The sequence below is a fragment of the Telopea speciosissima genome, chromosome 1 (genome assembly GCF_018873765.1).
Source record: "Telopea speciosissima isolate NSW1024214 ecotype Mountain lineage chromosome 1, Tspe_v1, whole genome shotgun sequence".
Taxonomy (NCBI): domain Eukaryota; kingdom Viridiplantae; phylum Streptophyta; class Magnoliopsida; order Proteales; family Proteaceae; genus Telopea; species Telopea speciosissima.
Window position 1 is genome coordinate 31,858,363 of NC_057916.1, and position 26,746 is coordinate 31,885,108.

The window sequence follows — 26,746 nt, forward strand, 5'->3', positions numbered from 1 at the left end:
CACATGTATCGTCTTTCCCACCAACGGAAAGAACGAAAACTATGAATGCTTCTTGCAGTAGCTGCGCATTCGTCCTTCAACCGCTCAAAACTCCGAAATATCCTAAATTTCTCTTTTCCAAAAATCCCCGAAATCGGACCCTTATTTGTAAAGCAGAATCAAAACCCAATAACCCCGGTGGCTCCAGCAAGAGAAATACAATGGAAGGTAGCAGACCCACCCGCAAAAACCCCAGAAGATCTTCTTATGGAGCATCAAGGGGGTCAATTCTGAAGAAATCATTCAGTCAGGAGCAGGTGGTATTCACAACTCCAATCCCTGAAGACCCAATTGTTGCCATTATCGGTGGAGGTCTTGCTGGGCTTACTTGCGCTCTCAATCTGGAGAAACGGGGAGTTAGGTCCACTGTGTTCGATACGGTTAGTGAGTTTTTTCACGGTTTCATTTGATAAATTTCAATTTCCAATTCACTGTGTGAACTATATTTTGCTTTTGGTTAGATTTTGTCCAAGGAAATGAAGTGAACACGAACTAACTCTGAAGCATATTATTTTGGTAATGTTTTATGTTTCATTGAAATGAATCTCTCTTGCTTTGTTTTGGAGTAAACAATAATAGAATATTGAGAGATAAACCTGTCTTTTAATGGCTTGGTGATTCAACAACAACAACACTCGAATGTAGGAGAGCTTTCACATTGTCACAGACTTGTAGAACACATTTACTGCGACCAGAAGCTTTGAAATTATTATTACGCGGTGGGGCTGAGTCGTGCCACCGGTCACTTTCTTTACTACTGTAAATGCCCTCCTATGCTGCAAATCGGATAATGCGATTCACCCCAAGATGAAATAGCCCCACAGACCTCTCCATTAGTCATTGATTCATTGTACTCGTTTACCATTCCAGTAGTCATTGTAATCGTTTACCAGACCACATCGGGACACTTCAAAGTTGTGTGTTGGGAAACAGATGACTCTTTCCCACCTGTGTGCAAGTTGATGGCAAAATAAAACAACGAATTGTGTATAATACATGTGATTCATAGTTGTCAAGGCATTGGTTAGGCGGTTGCCGTGTTAGTGTATTGAATGCCTTGGTCCTTATTTATGTTAAATATCATTTAAGTAACTACTTAAGATATATTCATAAATAAGCAAATACCTCCTATTTGAATCCAATAATAATAGTTAAAAAATCAAATTCCAAAAGGATAAAAAGTCGATCTCCCAGTTCAAGAACAAAAACTAGATTTTCGATGGTAGGTGAAGTTTTCAAATTTCTAATGCTGTGTATTTTCTCAAATCTAAAAATTCCATAAATCATAATATGGTAAAACATTGCTAAAAAACAAAAGTGTAGTAAAATATTCATTTGTTTTGATATCTAAAAAAAATATTTTCATTCAGAGCGATTTTGACAGCATTCGTGTACACCAAATAAGGTTTATCCAGAACATAACTCCTTCAATATAAATTATATTTAAGCAATTTTGGATTTGTTGGAAAGCTTGCTTTGTGGTCTACCTATTACAAAAAGTCTCATGTAAAAATAAAACCATTTAACCTGTCAAACTTCTTAGAGAACAATAACTTTTTTTTCAAAATCAAGAGCAGTTTAATTACTTATAGATAAGATCATATTTTCTAAAATCAATATACAACCAAATGTGAGACTAGGTATACCATGACAATGACCAATTTCAAGAACAGTATAAACCAACTGTATGTTTTGATTGTTTCAAACTTCCAATAACTTGCTTTTTCAGTTCTGTTGTCCTCTAGTTCTATGTTGATTTTTGATGACTTGATGTGGCTTAATATTGATTTTGATGACTTGATGTTACTTAATGTGGATTTTTGATGACTTGATGTGGCTTAATGTTGACTGTTGATGGCTTGATGTGGCTTAATGTTGATTTTTGATGATATAAGGTATACATTGTAACATACTAAATAATGTTAGAAAAGAGGGGAAATAAAAACTAACACTTTGGCGCCTTGGTCACCTAGGCGGGTGCCTTGGTCACTAGACAACGCCTAGGCGGGTGCCTTGTCGCCTAAGCACGTAGGCACCACCGCCACCGCCTTGGGTCTGCTTGCCGCCTTGACAACTATTCTGTGAATAGTAACTATGAAGAATAACTATGTGGGTCCCACTCATGTACAAAATGATAGGAAGCCAAAAGAATACACCGAAATTTTAACATGAAAACCTCTTCAATACAACAACTCAGCCTTATCCCAACTAAATGGGGTTGACTATGTGAAAAACTCTTCAATATGAAAGTAAAAAACCACGAGGCTCTAGCCCAGGGAAAACTCCATTATAATAATAATGGGAATACAAGTTTTGTAGTCAACTAGAGGGTTACAAACATCAATAGCAATACCTCTCTTGGAGAAAACAGTAACTCACCTTACAAGGTGTATTTACAAGCGCAAAATACTCTCACCTCATTACTAACGTTACAAACACAGTAAGAATACTGTCATGCTGATACTCAAGTACGAGGAACACTGTCTAAAGAGTTTATGTACTCTTATCTTATGTTCTATGACAGGAAACTACTCACTTTTGATGTGAGACTTACTCTCTCTGTACTTTCCTCCCACTGAGCACCCTTTCTGTGTCTATGTGACAAAGAGTTTCACTCTCTTTGTGGCCCTCTCACAGAGCACCTCTCTAGAAAAACGAGAGAGAGAGAGAGAGAGAGAGGGGAGGACTTTTGCTTTTCGTCATTAATAAGCAGCGCCTGTGCACTGTCTCATTTGGAAAAAAATGGACTGCACTTCGCCGCCCCTAATTGATTCAACCACCTTCGTTGAAGAAGAAAACACATGGGTCCTGCCTCCTTGACTTTCGTGAGGAGGAAACCCAACATTGTGCTCAATAAACAAAAAGGCTTTGAAAATTGGGTGGGTCACATATGTTGTCGGTTGGGTTGAAAAGGAAAGGAAAGGAAATAATGGAATATGCATTTTGTAGTGGGGTGGGACTTAGTGGGAGAGAGAGGAAATGGACATGGTGTGGGATTCCATGGAAAAGAAAGAAAATAGGAAGAGGAGAGAGATAGATTCAAAACTAACTTTTCCATGAATAGTGCCAAAGTCCTACCAATTTGGTAGGACTTTGAAAGTGAATGGGGTGGGAAAAAGAGGGGTGCCACCTCACCAGACAAGAATAAATGCATTTAATGACCTTGTTTGGAAGTTTCCCACCCCATGTAACCAGACAAGTACAAGTTTTCCACCCCTTTTTTCCTTTTCCACTTTTCTTCATCAAACAAACAGGACGTACATGAAAGTAGTAAAACCAATGCTGCTCCAACGTAGGGAAAGGGTAATTTTTGCTTGAATAAGACTGCTCCAACGTAGGGAAAGGGTCTCAGCTAAGAACTTGGGCACGAATCTGATCATATTCAACATTCAGCCCATTCAGAAAATAGTAAACCCGAAACTTATCGTCCCATTTCTTGAAGTTAGTAACATTTGCAATACAGGTTGCCTGAAAGGTGTCATATAAGTCGAGTTCCTGCCACAAACTATGCAACTCAGAATAGTATTGAGAGAGGCTTTGATCCTTTTGCTTGGTTTTGTGAAGCTTCTTGCGTAGTTCATAAACTTGGGCATCATTCCCAACCTGAGAGTTTGTGTCCTAAGCTGCTTTCCAAATCTTGGCTGTAGTATCCAAGAGTAGGTAACCCCGAGCAATCTGGGGTTGCATAGAGTTGATAAGAAAAGCCATTACCAAGGAGTTATCTGAACTCTACTTTTTCTGTAAAGCATTAATAGTAGTAGGCTTTGCAGTTTCACCTATCTAATAACCCGCATAACCACGTGAATCAATGGAGAGGTAACAGGAGTGTGACCACATCAGATAATTGCTCCCATCCAATCGAACAAAGCTAATAGGGAATGATGGGAAATCGTTATGACTTATGAGTCCCACAACTCGTCCCTTCAATTCCAGTTGATGCAGTAGAGTCGACTGACATAGTTACCACTCAAGTTGATGCAAAGAGCTTAGAAAAGTCGAAGTGGAGATGATGCCTTGAAGGAAGCGATGATCATCACAAAAAACTAAGAAAAGTTGATGGAGGATCAAAACCCTGACAAAAGTCGATCCAGGCTGAAAACCCTGTAAAGTCGATTGAAGTCATAGATGGTCTCTCAAATCATTGTGCGAGAGATTTGAGAGCCCAAATAGAAAGGAGATGACCCTCGGTGGCCAAGGAAAGGCTCTTCGAGAATTGTTAGGGAAGGCGAGAGAGAGAGAGAGGCGTCGGGTTCATTGTCTCAAGTATCTAGTTCATTTGCTGATTGAGTTGTTGTTGTTCTACTATCAATAGTTTATCTAAGATAGACTTTATTAGTTTCTCAACCTTAGTGAATTATCTTTTTCTTCAACACCAGCCATAGCTCTGATACCAATTGATGCAAAACCGAATGGATAAGCAAGCCAAGATCGAATCTGGAAGAGAATAGATAGGTATGAAAATTGATAGCTAGGCTGTAGAGCTGGAGTCCCACCAGTCTACCAGCCGTAGGAATCCCACCTAGGTTGCCGAGTCTCACAACTCTTGTTTCTCACAAGGGTTCTCACAAGAGGATTTTTGTTTTCAAAATTTTGGGTTGCCTTTTGAGAGCAGTCAGGACTTGCATTATATATAGAGAGAAATCTTGAGTACAACATAATAATATTAAAGAGACTCTTAGAATTCCAAAACCCTTTGGAATTCCCCATACATAGATAACAAATCCTAAATATAAATATCTGCCCCCAAGACATAGAAAACTAAATTCAAAACATTGAACCCCACCCCCAATATATAGGAAACATAAACCAAGAAAATTAACCAACTCTTGGAATTCTAAAAGATGCTAAGAATACCAAAAGTCTTCTCCAGCAGCTGTTCCAAAATAATGGACCCAAGTGGACCCCTCTCCCCCAAAAAAAAAAAAAAAAAAAAACTCAGCAGGGCCAGGTCTTGGCTAGCCTATCCGCAAGGTCTGGGCTTGGCTTAGTGCTGGTCTTGGACCAACATGTGGACCAGGTTCTGGAATAGAAGCTTGTGAGCCAATTTCTCCCTGCATCATATGCTTTACTATGGCCACTTGTAGAGGCAGCAGCTTAGGTCATAACAATATATTTGTCACTAAGATCCTTAGCCTTTCGGTTTTTGATTCGGCCTTTTTCCGAAGCCATAAATTTCCATTACCATGGTGGAACCTGTATCACAGATTTATTTTACCAATTTTCATGAAATCACCCCACCATCAAATGTGAGTACATAATCACACTAGTAATCTAAGACTTCCCCGGTTCAGAAATCCAACTTGCATTATGGAACCTTCAAGCATGACAGGGTACCATTATAATTCATCATCTATAGTGCCTTTCTTAAAACCTTTAACAGCATGGTAATGTAAGACTAGAACTAGAATAGGTCTAATCCCAGGCAGGACTCAGGAGCAGGATCAAATAGAAAACCTTCAAATAGAAAACCTCCAAAGAACAAGAAAGAGAACAATGGGATCTCAAATTTGTTGGAGGAGAATGATGAGATCTCATTAGTTGAACTCCCCAATAGAAGAAACCGATCAGAATAGAGAGAAACAGATTGAACAACTTTAGGCTTTTGGAAACCATAATTTTCTCTCAAATCGATGATGGGGTTGGCCCCTGTTCTGATTTCCAGCAACTGGTATAGATCTTCAATAACAGCAATAGTAGATGATTAATGGAGAAGAATAACCAGCAGTAATGCAGCAATTTGTTGTCGATTCAATGCACATAATAAAGGATGGAAGTGGGGATCAACTAGAATGATGGAAGGGGAAATAAGGAAGTGAGTCTCTCAACCTATGCCTCTCGCCCTAGCTCTCACAGGACAATCACTAGTCAAAGCGAAGTAACTCTAATTTTATTAACTCAAAATCTCCCTTGCTCCTAAGAGCTTATAACATATATATAACCTAATGGCTGAAACAAAATAGAAACTAAAGTCTAATTAGGATTCCCGATTAAGAGTACAACTCAAACATAAATAAGAAATTAAATAAAAATCTAATAAAAATAAAACCTAACATCAATTCCTCTAAGCCAGCTGTCCAGGTGGGGGCCCATGAATTTTATCATTTTCTTCATGTTTTGTGTCTTTCTCTAGTAATCACATGATCAACCGTCACGAGCTTGATGCAGAAGCCAAGCTGTTTGGCCAGAAATACAAGAAGGGGGGACTCATGGGAGAAGGCTGGTTCACTTCACCAATTGGTGGACCAACCCCATGGGCCACAGGGCCAACTAACTTTAAGTTGGGCCAGCCCAACTGGGCTGGGAGTTGCTGGGTCTCTCAAACCCAGAATTGTGGGGGGGGGGGTTATAATTGTCATTTTTATAACAAAATTTTGTACTACAAGTGAGGGCCGAGTGTCACTTTAGTGGACCCCACTTGTGTAGTTAGTTAGTATCCTACATTCCTAGTTTAGTCTTTGAGTTATTAAGTCAATTTCTAATTCTGCAGATTTAGTCAATAACTTAGTTTCTATTTCTGTCTTTTCTTGGGAAGCAAGTTTTTGCTCCTATTTATTTGAAGGCTGTTTTCAGCCACCCCCACGATTTATCTGATGAATGAATATTGCTTATGCAAATTGTGTTTCCTTTCTCAAGTGATTCTCATGACTTGAAGGGTTGAGAAACCTGGCTGAGAGAGCCGAACATTTTTATCCTTTTTCTTATTTTTTTCCTCTCCCTCCTACCCTGCTCAATCCCTGCTGGTGAATGCTGCTGTGTTGTGACTGCTGCTGCTACTGGAGGAGATCAATCGTGGACTGAAGGCATTCCCATTCAACTGTTGCTGCTACTGATTATTCTTGACTGAAGCTGCTGCTGTTGATCTCCCAATCGAGTGAAGGCTGCTGCATCCCTGTGCTTGGAGACTTGCTGCAACCTCTGAGTGTGATAACTGATAACTCCTTATCCCTCCACCAAACCCTGTTGGGTTTTTAACCACCAGTCTGTCTCACCTTCCACCCCATTCGATCCCCCTTTCACTCCATTCCACTGGCTGGATCTAGCCTGCACCTTAACCTTCTATTTTGGGATCAACCTCTAGATCTCACAATCACACCATCAGAATAGGCTGGGATTTTCTGCAGAGCTATTCCCTATACAAGCACTACTCGATCTGAATTTGGGTCTCTTCTACTGGCTGATTTGATTTCTACAGATAAGTTCCTATTACCTTCTAATTTGGTGCCTTGCTGGTAACTTGTAATCTAGCCATCCTGTTTCTTTTCTGTTTGGAGGGCTTGCTGGTTATCCTGAGCCTTACACTCGACCTTAATATTAGCCCCATTGAGTGGCTGGATTTGGTTATTTAACCTAGGCCTTAATTCTGAATTTTGGCCATTGTGTTACCCTGTTGTTGAGGGTTGTTTTAAGCTGGCTGCTGAGTACTCCTGGGTTATTTGGAACTAAATCTGACCTAGATTAGTTCTACATTAGATCTCTTGATGAACAATTGCAAATGATATCCCTTCAATTGGAATCTGATCCTGGGACTTCACATTTTCAATCGAACCTTTGATCAATTCCTCAATTTTTATTTTGATTGCAGAGATGTAACTGGATTGAATATGGATTGGATATGAATCGGATGTGATCAGATTCGGATATTCCATGACCGAATATGGATATCCCTAAACGGATATGGATGCGAATCGGTTCCGGATTTTTGACTATCCGTTTACATCCTTGACTTGTGTAACCCAGACCTTCCTCCCCCCAACAGATATGATTCACTCTCAATCCATGTCTCTCAGTTGTTGTAGTCTCATGGTTCTCATTTCCTCATTCCTTAGAACTTGTTGAATCTTTAAAAACCCTCAAGATCATTAGTTATTTAATTTTTCAATATTAGTTGGATATCTATTCGGATCGGATAAATTCTTCCCGGATTATTTGAATATTTTTCCGGATATCCTTAAACGGATACGGAATTACGGATACCCCTAAACAATTACGGATGCGAACCAAATTCAGATTTTCGAATATTCATTTACATCCCTACTTGATTAGACCGTTTACTTCAGCCTGATCGTCACTTTCGTTGTTCACCTTTTCTGCCACTTGTGATCCATCCTCAGAAGCTTCTATCATGTTCGACTCTCATCACAGAAGCGATCAATATTATCATCAATCATTCGACAACTTGTCCTGAGATCAAGAAGCCCTGTTTGAAGATCACAAATTCCTGTTTGCAGTGTACGGAGACCATCTCTAATCCAAAAGAATAAATCATATGGATCAACCTCCATGATATAGCCTCTGGTTCGCTCTAATATCAAATCGATGTATATCTGAAAGAAGATCTGCTGGTACATATGCTACAGGTATTAAGAATAGATAGATTGATAGATAGAGAGATCCAATAACTAATTCAATTTCATTCTTCAATCCATAAAGAGGGCTGCTAAGCCTTTACATATTTATAACATTGACTCAATCCAAATAGAGAAAGGAATTTAAATTGCCTAAAACTTTCCAACTGTAAGCTATCTTAGAGAGTCCCTAGGTGACTCAACACTTTAGAAGTAAAGTCTAATTGAAAAAAGAAACTACTAGGTAGCCAGGATTGTGAGCATATAAGACTCCTTTAATCTAGGAATGGGCCCCACAAGACAGTAAATTATCCTAACTGCTGAATAATAAATAAAAGAAAGAAAATGAAGTCCTAAATCATACCACGATTAGACTACATAAGGTTGGTTCATTGAACCTGGTCATCAAATCCATGGAATCTAATTTGAACCAAAAAGTTCAGATCTGGACCAAACAACCCAAAACAGTCCTACATTAATCATATACTGCATGCCTAGGGTGCCTCAACAAGGCTCCCCTCCAACGCCTTGGGTCGCCTAGTTGCCGTGACAACTATGTATACCAAAATAACCACTTTCGAATTCTTGTGCCCAGTCAGTAGTGTTTCGACGTTTCTCACAAACCATGCATCGGAATCAAATGAAAGTTTCCAAGTCTGAAACTAGACTTAAAGCTAAACAAAATTCATTTACAATTCACATACAAACACATCCGTTTCATATTTTTCACAGATTCAATAAATCCAGTAAAGTCAAATATAAAGCACATGGATAATTACTAGATGAAGACACAAGTCATGGTAGTTGATGCAGTGGTGGTCAACACTACCATTATAAACATGACACCATCCTCTCTCTCCCTATCTATTGAACCATTGTACCTAATGGTGAATAAAATTACTTCCTTTTCTATTAAGAACTTGCTCATACCATGGTTAAAACCAAAGTAATAGTTTGTCCAACAATAGTCTCGAACCGAAAAACCAAAATCAAAGATATTGGGTAATCACTTAAAATTGAACTAGTTAGAATAAAACCAGATCAATAGATGGGCTATAATCTTTTAGGCAAGAGATTAATCCATACCCAAAAGGTAAGACCTCTACTTCTAAAAATCACGTTGACTCATGCCCATTGGTCAAACTTTTGAAAGTATCCAAAACCAACAAGCCATGTAACGGTTCATATAAAGACTATTTTGAGAGAATTTGGTGGTTCACAAATTCAACAGTAAAAAATGTTAATTTAAATGAATCAAAACCGTAATTATTGGTTGGAGGCTTAATAAACAAAGCAAAATGATGACTTTTGGTACTCACTCCATCCATTGCTATTCTAGACAATGGAAGAAGGGAAGTGCTACTGTTGCTATATATATATAATCAAAAATTTTAAATAAGAAACAGAAAAGCAATATTTGTACCCATTTTAGAGATGCAATCCTTGTTGGGAGGTGCGAATGACAACAGTCAACGGTCATCCATAGTACTTTATCCACTCATTCTCTTGTCCACTTAAACTATTTGAATGTAGTATTCACCACAACAAATATACAGGTTTCTGTACTAGCCGATGTACTTGGTCCAAACAATTGGGTCACCATTTTAAGAATAATAACCCACACTAAGGTGGTTCAACAACAAAAAATTAAGAACAGAAACTCATGCAGGATTCGGTTTTCAATTGCTGTCATATGGGTCCTAGCCATATCTGAATATCTGGTCTCTTTCAATCTCTATAGTCTTAAAAATTGTAGTAAACAGTAATAAAATATTGAGAGATAAACTTAACTTTTAATGGCTTGGTGATTCACTAGCAACAACACTCGAATGCAGCCGAGCTTTAACATTATCATGAACTTATAGAACACTCTTACTACAACTAGAAGCTGTGAAATTATTAGCAAAGATGGAGGGTCTGAGTCGCGTCACCAGTCACTCTCCTCAAGACTGTAGATGCCCTCTATGGTGCAAACCGGTTAATTCGAATCAGCCTCCAAAATGAAACAGCCCCGCAGGCCCCTTCGGTAGTCATTGCACTTGCTTACTGGGCCACATCGGGACACTTCAAAATTGTGCTCAATAAATAGGAGGAGGCTTTGAAGACTCTTTAAACCAGTACATGGAAGTACCACCGGTACATGAAAGTAACAATAACCAGTGAGGGAGAAAGAGGGAGTACAACAGTGAGAGAGAGGAAGGAAAAGTCACTTAGAATGTACTCCCTAATAGCTAGAAAGTCCTCTATACATATAGAGGAGGGATACCTCTTCGATACACCTGTCCAAAAGGGCCCAATAGATGTGTCTCTTGAAGAGACATTTTAAGGAAAGAGCAGATGCCGGTCAACTACTTGCAGTTCTTCTAACGGTCCAAAAGCCAAGCATTCGAGAAGTTTTGTCCAGCCCTCAGCCAGTGGTCCAGGCCAGTTAACCGCCTAACCAGGCCTGTCGACCACTCAACTATTTTGAATTTTTTATTCTAAGATTTAAATACAAAAGTTTTGTTGTGTTGTTGGGTGCTTGGGTTGCCGTATAAGAATTTTGAGGTTCATAGCCTGTAAAACGGTGGTCTTGGATGTTCTCCAGCCAATGATTTTATCTATGTTACAATCATTTATTCCGAAAGTTCAAGCTGTTGGGTTAAGGACTACAACAATGTATATCAAAACAACAGCACCCCCCCCCCCATGCACGTGCGGGCCCACACAGAACTCTGCACGTGAAACCATCACATGATGGCGCCATCATGTGGCACCAAGAGGCACAAAACGTAGGGGCACAATACATAACCCTTTTCACAGACCTGGGATCAAACACCCGACCTCCTGGCTTTGATACCATGTTAGAACTGCTTATCCCAATAACTTGAGTTGTTAGATAAGGACTACAACAATGTATATCAACACAACAACAATCCTAAAATATGGTATTGATTGTGGTTGTCTGTGTTCATCGCATCAATTTCATGGAGACTTGGGTTATCAATTTGAAGAATTTAGAATATAGTAGCTATATTTTATAGATTTTCTATTGTGGGTTTATTCTATCATTCCAAGTTTACTTTTTTCTATTTTGTCTTCTTCTTACTCTTTCACAAAAAAAAAAAAAGTCTTTCTTCTTACTCTACTGTGGAAAAATTTCATACTTATCACAAGTCCATTTACTGGGTTAAATATTTTGATGTTGCAGCAGTACATGGGTAGCTGTCTTAAACTTTGTTTCTGTATTTATTCACTCAGGGGATTCATGGTTTGGGAGGAAGAATGGGAACAAGAGTTATTGATCAACAGCCTCTGATTTTTGATCATGCGGCTCAATTTTTTACAGTGGGTGATTCTCGGTTTGCTGAGTTGGTAGATGGGTGGTTGGAGAAGGGTCTGGTACAGCAGTGGCAGGGTCTAATCGGAGAGCTTGAGGTGGGTGGTCAATTTGTTACACTGCCTTCTTCATGTCCAAGATATATTGGTGTTAATGGGATGCGCCCCCTTGCAGATTCAATTCTTTCTCAGGTGATTCATTTGTCCCAACACCCTGCATTTTTAACATTGTTATGTTATTTATTTTATTTTATTTTTGTTGAAAGTTTAGTGGGCAAGCCTTGGCGCAGCGGTTAAGTTGCACTATTGCTTCCTGTTGGTTGCAAGTTCAAAACTTGGAAACAGCCTCTCCTGCGAAGCAGGGGGTAAGGCTGCGTACATTTGCCCCTCCCAGACCCTGCAGTAGAGGGAGCCTCATGCACTGGGTCGCTCTTTGTTTTTTTTTTTTTTGAAAGTTTGGCAAAAATGTTATATGAACAACAATGTAATGAGGGCACTTAGATTTCTGAATCCCTTCTCTCAGCCATTCACTGTATTACCTAGTGTGTTATATATCTTGTACTTCAACTATTTTATACACCCTATGCGCCTTTTGTGTATTATATTTTGAGAATTTAATAATACACAAACCACTTGTATGGATATCTCTTCTTCTGGGATCTCTAAAATCATATCTGACACTGCTAACACATTTCTCTTCCTTACACAGATGAAGAATAATTAGATCAGGCTTACTTTGTCTTTCCCTTATATGTGTTCTGCATTTGTGCATACTTATTTCTGTGAAGGTTATTATCGTTATATCTCAATTGTTATTCCTATAACTTCCCTTTGTTTGAATTAATACATAGAGGAAAAGTTAAAAGAATTATAGGTGTTTAGCCTCTTTTATAACCAATTCCTTTTATAATCTTGTAGTTGAGCTTTAACATCCTTCGATGAGACCTTGTCACCACTGTATCTCATTCAAGGATCAGGAAATAAACTCAGACTTCTTTTTCTCATTTACCTTTCTTCTAGATTTTCTTGCCTATCCTTGTTTCCTATATATTAGTTCCATCCTTCTTACATTAGACTATCCGTTTATGGGTTATGTACTTAAATTGTTGCTAAATGGCAGTGTGACCGTAGTGCAGACTTCTATGGTTAATGTGATGAGGCCATGCTGGATAAGTAAACTTGATCCGTATAACGGGATGTGGCACTTGAGCGAGAATGGAAAACCTTGTGGGCAGTTTCATGCAATTGTTATTGCACACAATGGTAATAACTTGCCTCTATGATTTCCTTCCGGAGTTTTGTATTCCCTATTGTTTGGTTATATCTAGGTTGTGTTTAAACTCTTTTCTTTCGGAGGGGGTGGGGGGTAGGGGATGTGGGAGGTATGCTTAGTAATTTTACCTTACTGAGGATGATAAGGAACTCTTATTTGTTGCAAAGTTTATGTTGAAAAAGTTAGGTTTTACTTTGACCTGTTATTTGAGAAAAGCTTCCCCCTTTTAGGTTTCTCTCATGTCGCCCTGTTGTGCTGAACACTTGTTTGAACATGGCTAGACACTTGTTCTGACATGGAGTGGCTTTCTTGCATAAAAGATAATAGACTTTCTCTTTCCCCTCCCCCCTTTCCTTTTTGATAGTATGCTTTGATGTGTTCCAGTTTTAGATTTCATTTTTTTTAGACATTGTTATTGTCTTGATTTAGTGCCATATCTGGCTAGAAAGAAACCTCAGGAGATGGACTTCCAACTCTAGATCTTTCGACGTGAAAGCCATCTCCTTCGATGTTTCTGCCAAGCTCAGCTGTATCTGTCAGAGGCACTCCAAGGACAATCTTAAGAACAGGCACATTGTGAACTTTTGGGGCCTTGATGTTGCCCTTTTACGGCACTCCACCTCTGCGTAGGCTGGTTGGCCGCGCTTCCCCCTCCCCCCCTTTTTTTTCTTCTTCTTTCTTTTCCCTCTTGTATTTTGGTTCTTTTCCCTGCCCCCCCTTGGGGTTCGGTAATATATTCATTTACCAAAAAAAATAAATGTTTAATTGCATTATTCATTAATTATAACTTGTATAGTTGTATTATATAATGGATAGCCCCAGCCAAAGTAATGTAGAACTGTAATTGAATGATGAAAATAGTACCAAAATAGGATTTTTTCTCAAAGAATAAAAACTCAGATTAGGGAAAAATCACATAGCATGAAATCAGATGGCTAGAATAATCCCAAAATCCAATCAAGTTCAATAAACAATGGAAAGAACAGTTTCTGAATTCTGAAATCAATTGGATGGTCAGATTCAGCATATATGGCAAGGGGTAAAACATTAATTTGACTAATGAAATTAGGGTTCAGAAGTTGAGAAAGTTTTATGGATTCATTCCTGAATATAGACATATAATCAGTAGCTAAACAAGTTTAGCAAATCAGAAATTGATTCAGGTATGAGATTGGGTTCTAAAGGAGAAATAGACAAAACAGAGATTTCACAATTTCCCTTTACAAAACTGTCCTCCTTAGATCTGAGTTTACAAAACTACCCAATTTTGGGTTTAAGTTTACAAAAGTAACCAAAACAGTGATTCTCCTCCACTTTCCTACATATTTTGACCCTTCTGTGCCTAATTGCCTCTACCAGCCTTGTGTCGCCAGTCCTATTGTCTTCTCCATACCACTGCAGCTGCCTCAGCCACCGCCACCGCCGCTTCCACCACCCCATCCCGTCGTCTTCTCCGAACACCCACCCCCTACTGCCCCGCTCCACCCTGGACTAGCCATCTCAAACCCATCCCTGTAACATCTCACAACCCAGTCCATCACAAACTGCTCCTGTGCACCTCCATCGCACACACCGCCCCTGCCATTTACGCCCCCACCTCCTATGCGACCACCATTCCCCTATGCAGTCCCACACCCCCACCTCCCTTCCTTGCAACCTCGCCACCTCACCCCGCCACGCCCCGCCATTCCCTGCTACCCCCACCCCCTGTAATCCTGCCCCACACTGCAACTACCCCTTTTCCCCCACCCAGCCCAGCCCCTGCAACATCCCTACTCCTCTCCTTAATCTCAACAGCAGTTTCCCGGTTTTTGACGCATTCATGGGGACCAAATATAAGAGGCCTCTGCCTGTTATATGGCATGGACAATTTGGTTTATGATTTACTCTCTTTACACCTTTTCAACTTCAAATTAACTGGCTATTTATTTGTTTTTGTTATTAGTAAAGCTTGTTGTGGAAAGTCATGATGTTTTGGGCGATTCACGACTTGAACAAGAAGAAAACCCACATGAGAGCCTTTGGGATAACCATCCTCCAGAGGATCTTAGCAGGAACACGGAAAATAGGCCCATGAGAGGTCTTCGTGTTCATCCTCTTCTTGAGGACATGGTTCGAGAACTCGCCGAGATCTCGTCGAGTTTCTCGGTATTTCAAAACCCCGAGACGATACCTGCACGCATTCTAAAACTGCAATATCTCGCCAAGATCTCGGCAAGATCTCGGTCTCGGTTTTGGATATCGGTTTGACCCATTTTTTTTTACCCATTCATGACCCATCTACCTAATTTAAGTCCACCTAACCATGGACAGAACTCGCATATCTCGGCAAGTTCTGTCCTAAAGGCTAAAACTTTGAAAAAAAAGCTCCAAACTCCATTTTCTTCTTCTTGGCTTCAAATTTTGGATGGATTGCATGGTTTCAAGTGTGATTCAACTACTAAATTGAAGAATCAACTCCAATATTACAAGAATCATCACATATTTGAAGATTTTTCAAAGGTATTCCCTCTTTTCCCCAAATTTATTTTTTTTCAACAAAATTTATGCAATCCTTGATAGATTCATGTGATTTTGAGATATGTTAAACAACTTTGGCCGATCTATCACTGGATGGAGTCTGAATTTTTTTTCTGTTATTATTTTTTTTTATTATAATTTCTGCAAAAATAAATGATTTATTTAAAAAAATAGGATGAATAGTGATTGTTTGGAAATGATTTTCATATATGGTGAACAACTTTGGATGCTCTATAGCCTCATAGATCAATTTTTTATTTTCACCCATTAAAAAAATTATTTTATTTTTCAGAATTAATAAAAATATTATTAAAATTAAAAAATATATATATAATATTATGAAAAATTATGCACAACATATGTACATAATGTTCAACTTCAAATGGTGTCAAATACATCATTACATTATATTTTTCTTATACTTTAAGGTATAAATATTTTTAATAAAAATTCTAAATATTATTTTTAATTAAGAAATAAATACTAGGGTTAGGGGATAAATAAGAGATAGTTATTTGATTGTTCTAGTAGCCTGACATTATGTTTAACAGTTATGAATAGAATACTTTAAGTCTTGAATACATTACTTTAAGTCTTTAATAGTTATTAATACATGTTTTTTTATGTAACAGTGTAAAATATAAGACATTTTGTACACAATGTCTGATATAGCATGGCAACATGGAGTCCTGATGTCCGAAGACCAAAAGAAGTCCAAATGCAATTATTGTGGAAAGTTGCTATCCGGAGGAGCCACAGGTTAAAGCAACATTTGTACGTCTGACGAGGATGTTGCCTCATGCCCAAATGTTCCGACCCAAGTGAAGCGGCTATGGCATAACACTTGAGAGGAGGAAGAATAAAGAAAGCTGAGAGGGAAAGAATACAACAACAGTTTGATGAGGCGATCTTAGAGAGGCCTAGTGTAGAGGTCCAGTGGAGGAGATGATCGAATTTAGGCCTCCACTGGTGAGTTTCAATCAAAAGCTGAATGGAGAATTTACCAGCAGACTTTGGCAGAGAGTAGACAAAGTTTGCATTTTGAGAATGTGAGAAGATATGAGCAGGCAAGAGGAGCTGGTGGATCTGGCTCAGCTACGCCAGTGCAACAAGATGAGAGGAGGAAAAGCACTGGGACAAGAAATATAGCACGCCCCCAACCCGACCACGAGCACATTCTCCAGATCCCATTTTTTAGCAGAATCCAACAATTTTTAGGCAACAAGATGCCTACCAGCCAACTATCCCGCAAATGTTTGGTGGTAAACAAGAGGAAGCACGGAAAGCCTTCAGCAAGTTCATGCTATACAATGGCATTCCAGCTAATGTAGCACAATGAACATACTATAATACATTCCTTGACGCTGCAAGGAGGGCTGACCCAGGATGGAAGGGACCTTCACCACATGAATTATATAATGTATATTTGCCTCAGGAGATACAGGAGCTGAAAGAGTACATTGATGGTTTGAAGCCAATGTGGGAGATGTATGAGATTACTCTTATGGTTGATGGTTGGACTAGACCTACTAGGTTGTCCATTATAAATTTCATGATGAGTTGCAATGGGAAGACTGTATTCTTGAAGTCTGTCGATGCATCAAAGCATGTAAAGGATGCATCATACTTGTTTAAGGAGTTGAAGCAAGTGGTGGACGAAGTAGCAGCAAAGAACATTAACCAAATTGTGACGGATAATGGTTCTAACTTTAAAAAGGCTGGAGAGAAGTTGATGAATAAGAAGAGTAAGAGGATCCGACTCTTTTGGACTCCATGTGCAGCACATTCCATTGATTTAATGCTGAAGGACATGGGGAAAAAAACTTTGGTGGCGGGTGTGGTAAATAGGGCAAGACAAGTGACAAATTTTGTATATAACCATGGCTATGCTTTAGCCATGTCAAGGGAAAAATGCAATGGAGATGTAGTGAGGCCTGGTGTCACTCGATTTGCCACCAATTACATTGTATTGAAGAGCTTTCAAATGAAAGTGATAGGTTTGAGGTCTATGTTTGTAAGTGAACAATGGTTTGGTTGGCAAGGTTCTAGGTCAGAAGAAGGGAGGGCAGCACAACAGACCATTGCAAGTGACGGATTCTGGAAAGACTTGCATAAAGTGGTTGTCATATTAGAGCCAGTGGTAGCAGTACTGAGGATGGTTGATACAGAGAAGAAGCCTACCTTGGCCTATATTTATGCTGCCATTCAAAAAATTAAGGAAATGGTTAGAGCTGCTATACCTCGAAGTGCAAAGTCCTACATTAACATCATTGATAAGCGGTGGGAGAAGCACTTGAGTCATCCATTGCATAAAGCTGGTGAGTTCAACATACTTTACACTTTAAATGTTAAAACTTTTTTACATTTACAGATTCAAAACCTAAAGGCATTAAGTAACTAATAAATTATATTTGTGGTGTCTACTTTACCAGCATACTATTTGAATCCAAAGTATCAGTACTCCTATGATCTTGGGCTAGACACAGATTTGTTAGTAGGAGTTCAAGCTATTATTGAGAAGTTGGAGCCCAATCTAAAGATACAAGTTATCTGCAATGATGAGGTGAGAGTATGAGACTTTGGTATTTTGGTAGTTAGTTTATGAATGTAATTACTAAATAGCAAATACTAATGCCTCTAACAATGTTTGAAATTTAAAATGAAAATAGATCAAATACTTCAGAGAGGCCTCAGCAAGTTTCGGTCGACAAGCTGCAGTAGAGGGTAGACAAAAGTCAGACCCTGATAGGTGGCATGATATTACATTTATGAATTATAATTTTATCTCTTTAGAATGTACATATTCTTAATATTCTATATTTGTAATGCAGCCGACTGGTGGGTGCTTTATGGTACAAATTCACCCAATCTGAGGAAGGTAGCAGTGAGAGTGCTCTCACAAACTTGTTCATCCTCCGGATGCGAGTGCAACTGGAGTACATTCTCATTGATACATTCAAAGAGGCGGAACAGGTTGGGTGGCGAATGACTAGAGCAGCTTATGTATGTACAATATGAGATTAAGGATGAGACACATACGTGTAAGGGTGTCAAAATGTAATCGGAACCGAATACCGAATCTAAAACCGAGCTGAATTAACCGAATTGAACCGGACCGAATTAATTCGATTTGGATTTGGATCGACCAAGCAAGATTTTAATTCGGTTTTATTCGGATACGGTTTTGATATAGGAACCGTCGGTTCTACCCGAAACCGAACCGAATGGCCGAACCTAAATCCCTAGTTTATTTAGTTTTACAATTTTACGTATGACAGTTGACCTTTAGGCTTTAGGCTTTAATGCTTTAATGCTTTATTCTTTCATTCCTTTGTCGTACGAGACTCTTTACCTTTCAAAGTTCCAAGTTTCAAGTTCCAACCTTTTATAATTTTTAAAAGGTTTTATTATCTCTATTCTCTACGACTCTTCGTCTTTCCCAAGTCCCAAGTCCCAAATCCCAAGTTCCAAGTTCCAACCTTTTATAATTTTTGAATTAAATGGATTTTCAAACTGTGCATTTAAAAATGTAAGGCCCAAAAATACAAGATGGGCATTTGTAAGACTTTTAGTAGCAGATGTTACTAAGAATTTAAAGCCAAATAGTATAACCGTTCAGCAAAGCAAATAGGAACCGAGTTGTATAACCGAATTAAAACCATATCAAGACCCGAATTGAAACCATATTCTATAACCGAATTGGAACTGTAACCGAACCGAACCGAGCAGGTTCGGATTTGGATTTAATTCTAGAATCGAAGTGGTTCTCGGTTCGGATTTGGATCACACTATCATTACATGGAACCGAACCGAATAACCGAAACCGAACCGACTGACACCCTTACATATGTGAAGGAATTGAAGCCAATGACAAAGAACCCATTAAACTGTCCAACATTTTCCAGGAGGACTCTGATGATGATGAGGATCCCCTATTCCAGTGGGTGAGGGATCGTTGTACACCCGATATGGATCAACCTAGGGGTAGGTCCGACCCTACCATTGCGTCTGTAATCGGTACTGATGTTGAGGATTATATGTCGCAAGAGAGGCGTGCACATTCAGAGTCACCGAGACCTTTTGAGGCTGCTGTAGGAAGTCCTGCTGATGATGATGGTGGTGATGGTGGTGATGGTGATGGTGGTGGTAGTGGTGGTGGCATGCAGAATTGCAGAGTGGTGGTTATTATGATGATCTTCACGAGGGGATGTGCGAGCAGTACCGGTATGATGTGGAAACGTAAGCAGACCTTGTGCGTTTCATAGGTGAGTCTCAGTTTACACATGCCACTCAAGATCAAGACCATGATGGCCACACTAAAACGTATAATAGAAAGAAGGGTCGCAAACACTCACATGCTCAGGATGATGACAACAGTATGAACACCATGCTTGCAAGTTTCAGAAGCATGAGTATAGATACTACTAGTGAGCATCAGTCCTGGCATTCATCTCAGCATTGTCATGGCTATGAATATGGCCAGGAGAGCACCGGTTCTGAATACAGTGGCTATGGTCAGTTTGGGAAGTCAGCAGTTGAGTTTGACAATCAAAGCAATGGGTCAGGTTTTGGGTATATATTCCCAGTCCCAAACCAGCCATACACGCCTCAAACTCAATATGACAGTAGCAGTGGATCTCACACCTCATACCAACAACCTCCCATGTACCCTAGGATAGGGAGTTTGGTATATGTTGATGACAACACTTATATGGAGGTTGTATCACACTATGCGCAACACTTTAACAATTCTATGACATGGGAATTCTTTGTGGATCAATATGGGGAAGAATTCATTAATCGATCACATTTTATGTAACAAATTTGGAGAAGATTGATGTAATGTACTCTTTATTTGAATGTTTTGATTGATATATACTAAATTGAATGTTTTAATTGCTAATTTGCTATGCATTACTAAATTATGTGTAGAGTAGGTTGTTTTAGTACGACTTGTCGCCCACCAACCTATGGTCCAAAGTGAAACTCATATTTGGACTTGTTTTTTGGGAAATTTGGGCATGCCATTGAGTTTAAATGGCCTAAAATAGGCTGATTACCAAGTTTCAGACTCAAAATATGTGTAAAACCCACCGAGTTAGGGGTCCGAGTTCAAAAAAAAAAAAAAAATGCAGAATCTCGGCGAGATCTCGACTCATCTCGGTTTTCCAAGGGACCTTCCCACCGAAACCCGAGTTTTCGAACTATGCTTGAGGAAACGAAGGTACTTCATTATGCGCTGAACGAGACCGCTGGAAAGGCAGATCTCCATGTTGCGGGCTATAGAAAAATTCCTTCGCTAGGATTGAAGCGATGTGGACAAGCATGTGATGTGCATCCACTACCATTCTTTGAGCGCAAATCCCTGACCTTGAGCCCATCTTCCTCTATTGTTGTTCATGAGCGGGGCTGGCTGCAATGGCAGGGCAGTGAAACACAAAGGCTGAGGATGGGATCGTAATTTGCCGAGGCGGTGGGCGCTGGACGCTGGTGAAACCATGAAATGACAGCGAAAGGGAGGGAGATAGGGGGTGGCAACCATTGGGGAGAGGTGTAGCAGGGGTGGGAGGTCTTGAAAGAAATAGGGACGGAAAAGTGGGGTTTGTGGGCTTGGGGTGGAGCCGTGGAGGTTATCGGAGAAGGGGAGGTTGGGGGTAAAACGGTAAAAAAATGTAACCAATTGAGGGGTGGAATACTGTATTGAACAGTTTTGTAAACTTAAACCCAAAATTGGGTAGTTTTGTAAACTCAAACCTAAGGTGGACTGTTTTGTAAAAGGAAACCCAATAGTAGATACTCATGTAATTTTCCCATCAAATTTTGGGCCAGATCGGATGGTTAGTTTGCTTGATCTAAAAAAAGTGTTGCATATCATCTTCTAGAAGCAAAGGTTCTAGTTGCAGAAAATTCTCAGAAATAGAACTTGTTAATGGATGAAGAAGATGGAGTAATAAGAACAACAGAAAATAACACCTGGGCTTCACACCACAAGGTGGTTCGATTGGATCAAACACAAGGGATCTTCAATGGAGAAGAAGAGCAGAAAGACAACTTTATTATTCAAATTCGTGTACAATGCTGGCCTCCCTTGCAAACTTATATAGAAGGCTCAAAAACAGATTCCTACACTAACAAAGAAAGGCTTAACTCAATCCTTAACTAATAAGGTAACCTAATTTGACTAGGAAAGTGAAATAATAAAGGAAACAGACTCAAAACAGGACTGGACTTATAGAATCCTAATCCAGCCCAATTAAAACGCTTAATAACAATTACATGCAATTTAAATTGAACCACATAGAACTGTTTGAAGTGAACTAACCCATTATCTTTAAAATAAACTAAGTCCTAATAAAGCAATCCCGTATGCAGCCTTAATACCCATGGTTTAGGCCTATTACAGTGACCTATTACATTGCAAATCCGTTGGACTAAAGGCTCAACACATATATAACTCAACCCAAGGTTTATTCCATTAAAATAAGCCTATTTAGATGATCTAATTGCATCACAAAGGGTGAGGTTCTACTCTAATTAAATTTCTGTCATCATGATATTTTAGATATTGGCTATAGGTTAGACCATTATGAATTGGCTAGTAGTTGGTGATTTCTTTGATTTCTAGTTCTACTTCAATGTTCTGGTAGTTGAAATGTAGTATATTTAACCATTGTATTTTTGTTTTTGTTTCGCCAACAGGAAAATGTGCAAACCGCTTGCTTGCGTCATCAGGTTTACCATTAATTGCAAGACAAATGAAGGTAACAGCAAATTGTCCAGCCTTCAGTTGTTCTACTCTTACTTTCCTTCAGATTGTGAGTAAATTGATTCTAAATTGCTCATGGTTTAATCATGTCATGCCAATGTTTGCAGAGGCTGGAACTTAGTTCTATCTGGGCCCTTCTTGCAGCATTTGAGGATCCTCTTCCTACCCGAGGTATCCCTTCTTTTGAAGGAGCTTTTGTAAAAGGGGTTGGTGCTGTTTCATGGATGGCAAACAACACAAAGAAACTGTTCCCTTCCCAGAGCATTGGACCTTACTGCTGGACCTTTTTCAGCACGGCTGCTTATGGAAAACAAAATAAAGTTCCACAGGTTCTCTCTCTCTCTCTCTCTGGCTGAGTAACCTGGAAAAGTAAATCAGGTGACTGAAGAAACTTTTGTGTGGCAGCTTAGTGTAGAAAACGAATCCTAACACGATGCAGAAAAGAATGGAAATCGCAAACAACAATCACATAATGAACACATGGATTTACGTGGTTCGGCAAGATTGCTTATGTCCACGGTGAGATGGGATCTGTTTCACTATCATTGGAGAATAGGGTTACAGCCGCTCGTCCTCACACCTCTCTTAGATTTCGTTACAGAGAAAGAACCCTCGCTACATATTTATAGTGAAACCCTATACAGGTATTTTACCGAAATACCCACATAGTTCTTAAAAAGTTTCCTCGGGGACTGCCACCCCTGAACCCCCGCATAGACCCACTGGTTCGCCGAAGTCCTGCTAGAACAGTAGATTAACATGCAAGTTGGTCAATTCCTCCAGGTCTCAAGGACTATGGCCTCTTAACGGCCCTTCGGAATCAACCCACAAACCAAGCAATGGAATACAAGACATCATACCCCTAACACTTAGTGGGTAGCCCTTGTCACCCACTCGTGGTGAAACAATGGAGGGACCATTTTGTAATGATACTAAGTACAGCTTAATGATGTGGTTATGTGGTGACAACATCATGTAACCTTCTGTAACCTTTGGATCTGCACAGGATGGGATTCATATCTGAGGTCTGGCATGGGTTTTAACTGGATCCAGATTGGGTGGTTTTGAACTAAGACTCATTATAAGTTTGCTGTTGTTGTCTCATATATAACTCACCAAAGTTTGGAGTTGGACGAATGGAGTCCATGAATCTGGATGGATGTACTTTACTCACTAATTTCAACAATTATGCTGCTATTGAATATATCATGAAATCGTAGGCATTGCAATGTTCAACTTTCAATCAATATGTGCTACAATTCATATTGCTTGCCCACCTATCTTCCTTCATCCTTACAAATTGGGGGGGGGGGGGGGAGGGGATATCTACTATTTATTATCTAGCCTTTAATCTATTGTTAGGATAGATATATTTTCAAAGCCTTTTTGTCCCTCTTTTGATTGTTTTTTGGGTGCTGTACAAGTTTATCTAAAATTTTATTAGGTGGAATGGGGATTGTAATTCTTTCTACTTCTCAAGGTATAATGACAGATCGGGAGGCTCGACTAGAAGGAATTGGAGGAGAAATTTTGTGTTGCATATGGTGATCCTTCTCATATCTGAATTAGATCCATAACTTCCTATTTGTTTGTGGGAAAAAAAAAAAGATGTTTAGGTACTCTTTTCCCTATTTACTCATCTCCTAACATATGCCAATGTGATGCTGCAAGATGAATCTCAACCATCCAATTGGGAAGTTCCTTGTAAAAGAAAAAAGTGTGGGTTGATACTTCCTGATTATTTTTACCATCAAATGGTACATCATGGGCATCAAGAGTGTGACACGATCACAGTCTTGGAACACCACTGTCCTCACTTGAGGCGAATTATTGTACCTAGTGAACAAATGCATTTTGTAGTGTATGTTCTATGGAGAGAATCAAGCCCCCACTGTTAGATACATAATGAAGACCCACTGTTAAATCGTACATGAATCCTTCTTGCAGTGTTATCTGTCAAATTAATGCTTATCCATAAAGTTGAATTCATAAGACTATAATCTCCAGTGAGTGACAGCTGCATTCACCTACATGTGAAATTTGGGTCCAATTTAAGCCATACCCTGGTTTTTTAACCATCACAGCAAGAGTCCATGATATACACAATCAATTCAAACTGCATAAATACCCAAAACACATTCCTTCCCAACAAAGGGGGAAAACTGGCCACTTGGTTTACCCATGCTTATACAATACATTGTTGATATTTTGTTATTAATTGTGCAACAACATATTGATCGTGCAAATTGAGCTTAAATTTCTCTTCCTGTATACATATGTCACTGTCACGCTGTATTTACATCTGTGCTTCTTCACGCTGTATTTATGTGTGCTTTTTTGTAATCAGATGTGCTTAGAAGTCATGGATACAGGTCCATGTCGGCTATAAATTTTTCTTTATGAGGGTAAATTTATTATTTGAGTTGCATTTATCAGGAAAACATACCAAATGTGACTGCAGAGAAGGTGAAGGCCAGTATGCTTGAGGGCGTAGAGAGTGCATTGGGATTATCAAAGGGTTCACTTCAGAGACCCTTCTATACTAGAGTTCAGTTATGGTGAGGAACCACTTTGACAGAATTTCATACCTATCATAGATCATTAACATTCATTTCTATTCCCTGGAATGCGTGTAGGGGGGCAGCTCTTCCGACAAATACTCCTGGTATCTCCTGCATCTTTGATCCTCAAGGACGGGCTGGAATATGTGGAGATTGGCTTCTGGGTTCAAGTATGGAATCTGCTGCTTTGAGTGGCATGGCTCTTGCCAATCATGTTAGTGCCCATACAAGTAGTTTCTTATTTATTGGTACACATGAGTGCAACCATTCCCAGACACATGCACACAATAGAAACATTGGATGTGAATCAGATCTTGTGCATCAAAATGCTGAACAGTTCTAGTTTTAATAAAATCAATTAGATAAAAATTCAGGAAAATTTATAAAATTATTAGGATACAACAATAATTTCAATAAGAGGATTAATTGAAAACCTTCTGAACTGCAGTTTTTCTGCTTTATCTCTATGCTTGTACACTAAAAGTTGTCTGACTGATTTTATGCAATGCAGATTGCTGATTATTTTCAAAGTGGTGGATCTCATTCAGATGAGTTTGCTATTGGTTTACACAATAAATTTCAGCCTATTGAAGGACATGATATCGGGCAGTTTCCAGGTGTGCAGTCTAACAAAGAAGTTACTGAGTCTCGGCTTGTAGAACATAAAGCATACTGTTGAATCATTGGATTAAAGCTTCACAACTTCTGTAAGTGGATATGGTCTTGAGTAGTGCCACAACTTGGAATTCATATGCTCATATCCTTGAAATACTCAGGGATGTATCTTAATCCAGTTCGTGATTTCTCATGGTAATTTCTCGTTTGTGTGGTGCATGATTAGGTGGCAAAAGAAGTCAACAGCGTGCAAATTTCTTGCTTCCAAGAAAGTTGGTAGAGGCAGACATTGTAAAATACATCTAAGAAAATGCGATTGCAATTATGGTCTCTCAGTAACCGTATTGCCATTTCATAAAAAAAGGTACGATTTTCTTTCGATGCTCAACAAAACAAATATTAGTTTTTTGATTGGTTTAGGAACAAGTTGTTTAAGCTTCAGAAATTAGTTTTGCTCATTTTCTTATCTGACATCCTACACCTGTTGTTAACCTTTCTTAATTGCATAAAAAACACCACATGCAGGATTAACAGCTTTCCGGTGGCCTGCGTAATGTAACCTGACATGTTCCTCGGCATTCTATTATTCATATCCATTTCTATTTGTGATGGGTCATCACATTTGGTTGAAATCCTTGCAGTCTTAGTAGGAGTGCAAAGCCATTGGTGTGAGTATGGTTTGAACTTCCTATTCTGTTTTCCATTGAAAGAATGTTGTAACGATCATAGACCAAAAAAAGAAAAGCTGTGACAATTTGATGTCATTGACTATCTGTTAATGCCTAATTTTTCTTTTAAAAAGTGCCTAGCTACCCATCTGGTTACACCTAATCTGAAGTGATACTTACTTTAATTTTCTATAAAATATTTTTTGATGATTTACATTGGAATAAATTGAACTTTGACACTGGTGCTTTTTTAAAAAATATAAGAGAAAGGTGAAAATTTGCTTTTGGGGTAATCAGAAAATAGTTATGAGTAGGGGAGTCTGAGTAATTATAGGGTAAGTATAGGGGAGAAAATAATTTTCTTTTAAATTTCATTTTACCTTTGCATTCATATCCCTTGGATCTGAAAAGTAAATTAAATAACTACATCTCAAAGTATCACTGTTAAATATGGTAAGAGATTTAAGTAGTTTATACAATCATGTTGGGTAATGATTATAAAATTTTTTTTTTTAGGTTAGAAAATTTTCACTTTATCTTTTTTTAAAATTTTCTTGTAACCAAATAGAGCGGGGGGAAAAATACTAGGCTTTGACAACATATAACAACAAAAAATGTTTCCTACTACGGTCCGTTTAGAG

The 26,746-nt window shown here is 39.0% G+C and overlaps 1 protein-coding gene across 3 annotated transcripts; it reads left to right on the forward strand.

Annotated features, from left to right (window-relative positions):
• Positions 1-26: 26 nt before the first annotated feature.
• LOC122645582 (renalase) lies at positions 27-26,294 on the forward strand. Of its 3 annotated transcripts, XR_006330481.1 has the most exons (10): positions 27-419; positions 11,625-11,894; positions 12,839-12,965; positions 22,195-22,256; positions 22,369-22,590; positions 24,698-24,819; positions 24,898-25,036; positions 25,334-25,529; positions 25,706-25,801; positions 25,963-26,294. XR_006330481.1 is itself a non-coding variant. In XM_043838889.1 (9 exons), the coding sequence occupies exons 1-8, from the start codon at positions 42-44 to the stop codon at positions 25,499-25,501; spliced, it is 1,488 nt and encodes a 495-aa protein (XP_043694824.1). In that variant the 5' UTR covers positions 27-41; the 3' UTR covers positions 25,502-25,529; positions 25,706-25,895. The 3 variants fall into 3 exon arrangements, 2 of the variants coding, with proteins under 2 accessions (XP_043694824.1, XP_043694832.1); XM_043838889.1 differs by lacking the exon at positions 25,963-26,294 and having other exon boundaries at positions 25,706-25,895; XM_043838897.1 differs by lacking the exon at positions 25,963-26,294 and having other exon boundaries at positions 25,664-25,709.
• The last annotated feature ends 452 nt before the right edge of the window (positions 26,295-26,746 follow it).

Coding starts and splice junctions, on each gene's coding strand:
- LOC122645582 (XM_043838889.1), top strand. CDS start 42: ATGAATGCTTCTTGCAGTAGCTGCGCATTCGTCCTTCAACCGCTCAAA. Junction 420..11,624: donor GGTCCACTGTGTTCGATACG/GTTAGTGAGTTT, acceptor TTATTCACTCAG/GGGATTCATGGTTTGGGAGG. Junction 24,820..24,897: donor TATACTAGAGTTCAGTTATG/GTGAGGAACCAC, acceptor GAATGCGTGTAG/GGGGGCAGCTCTTCCGACAA.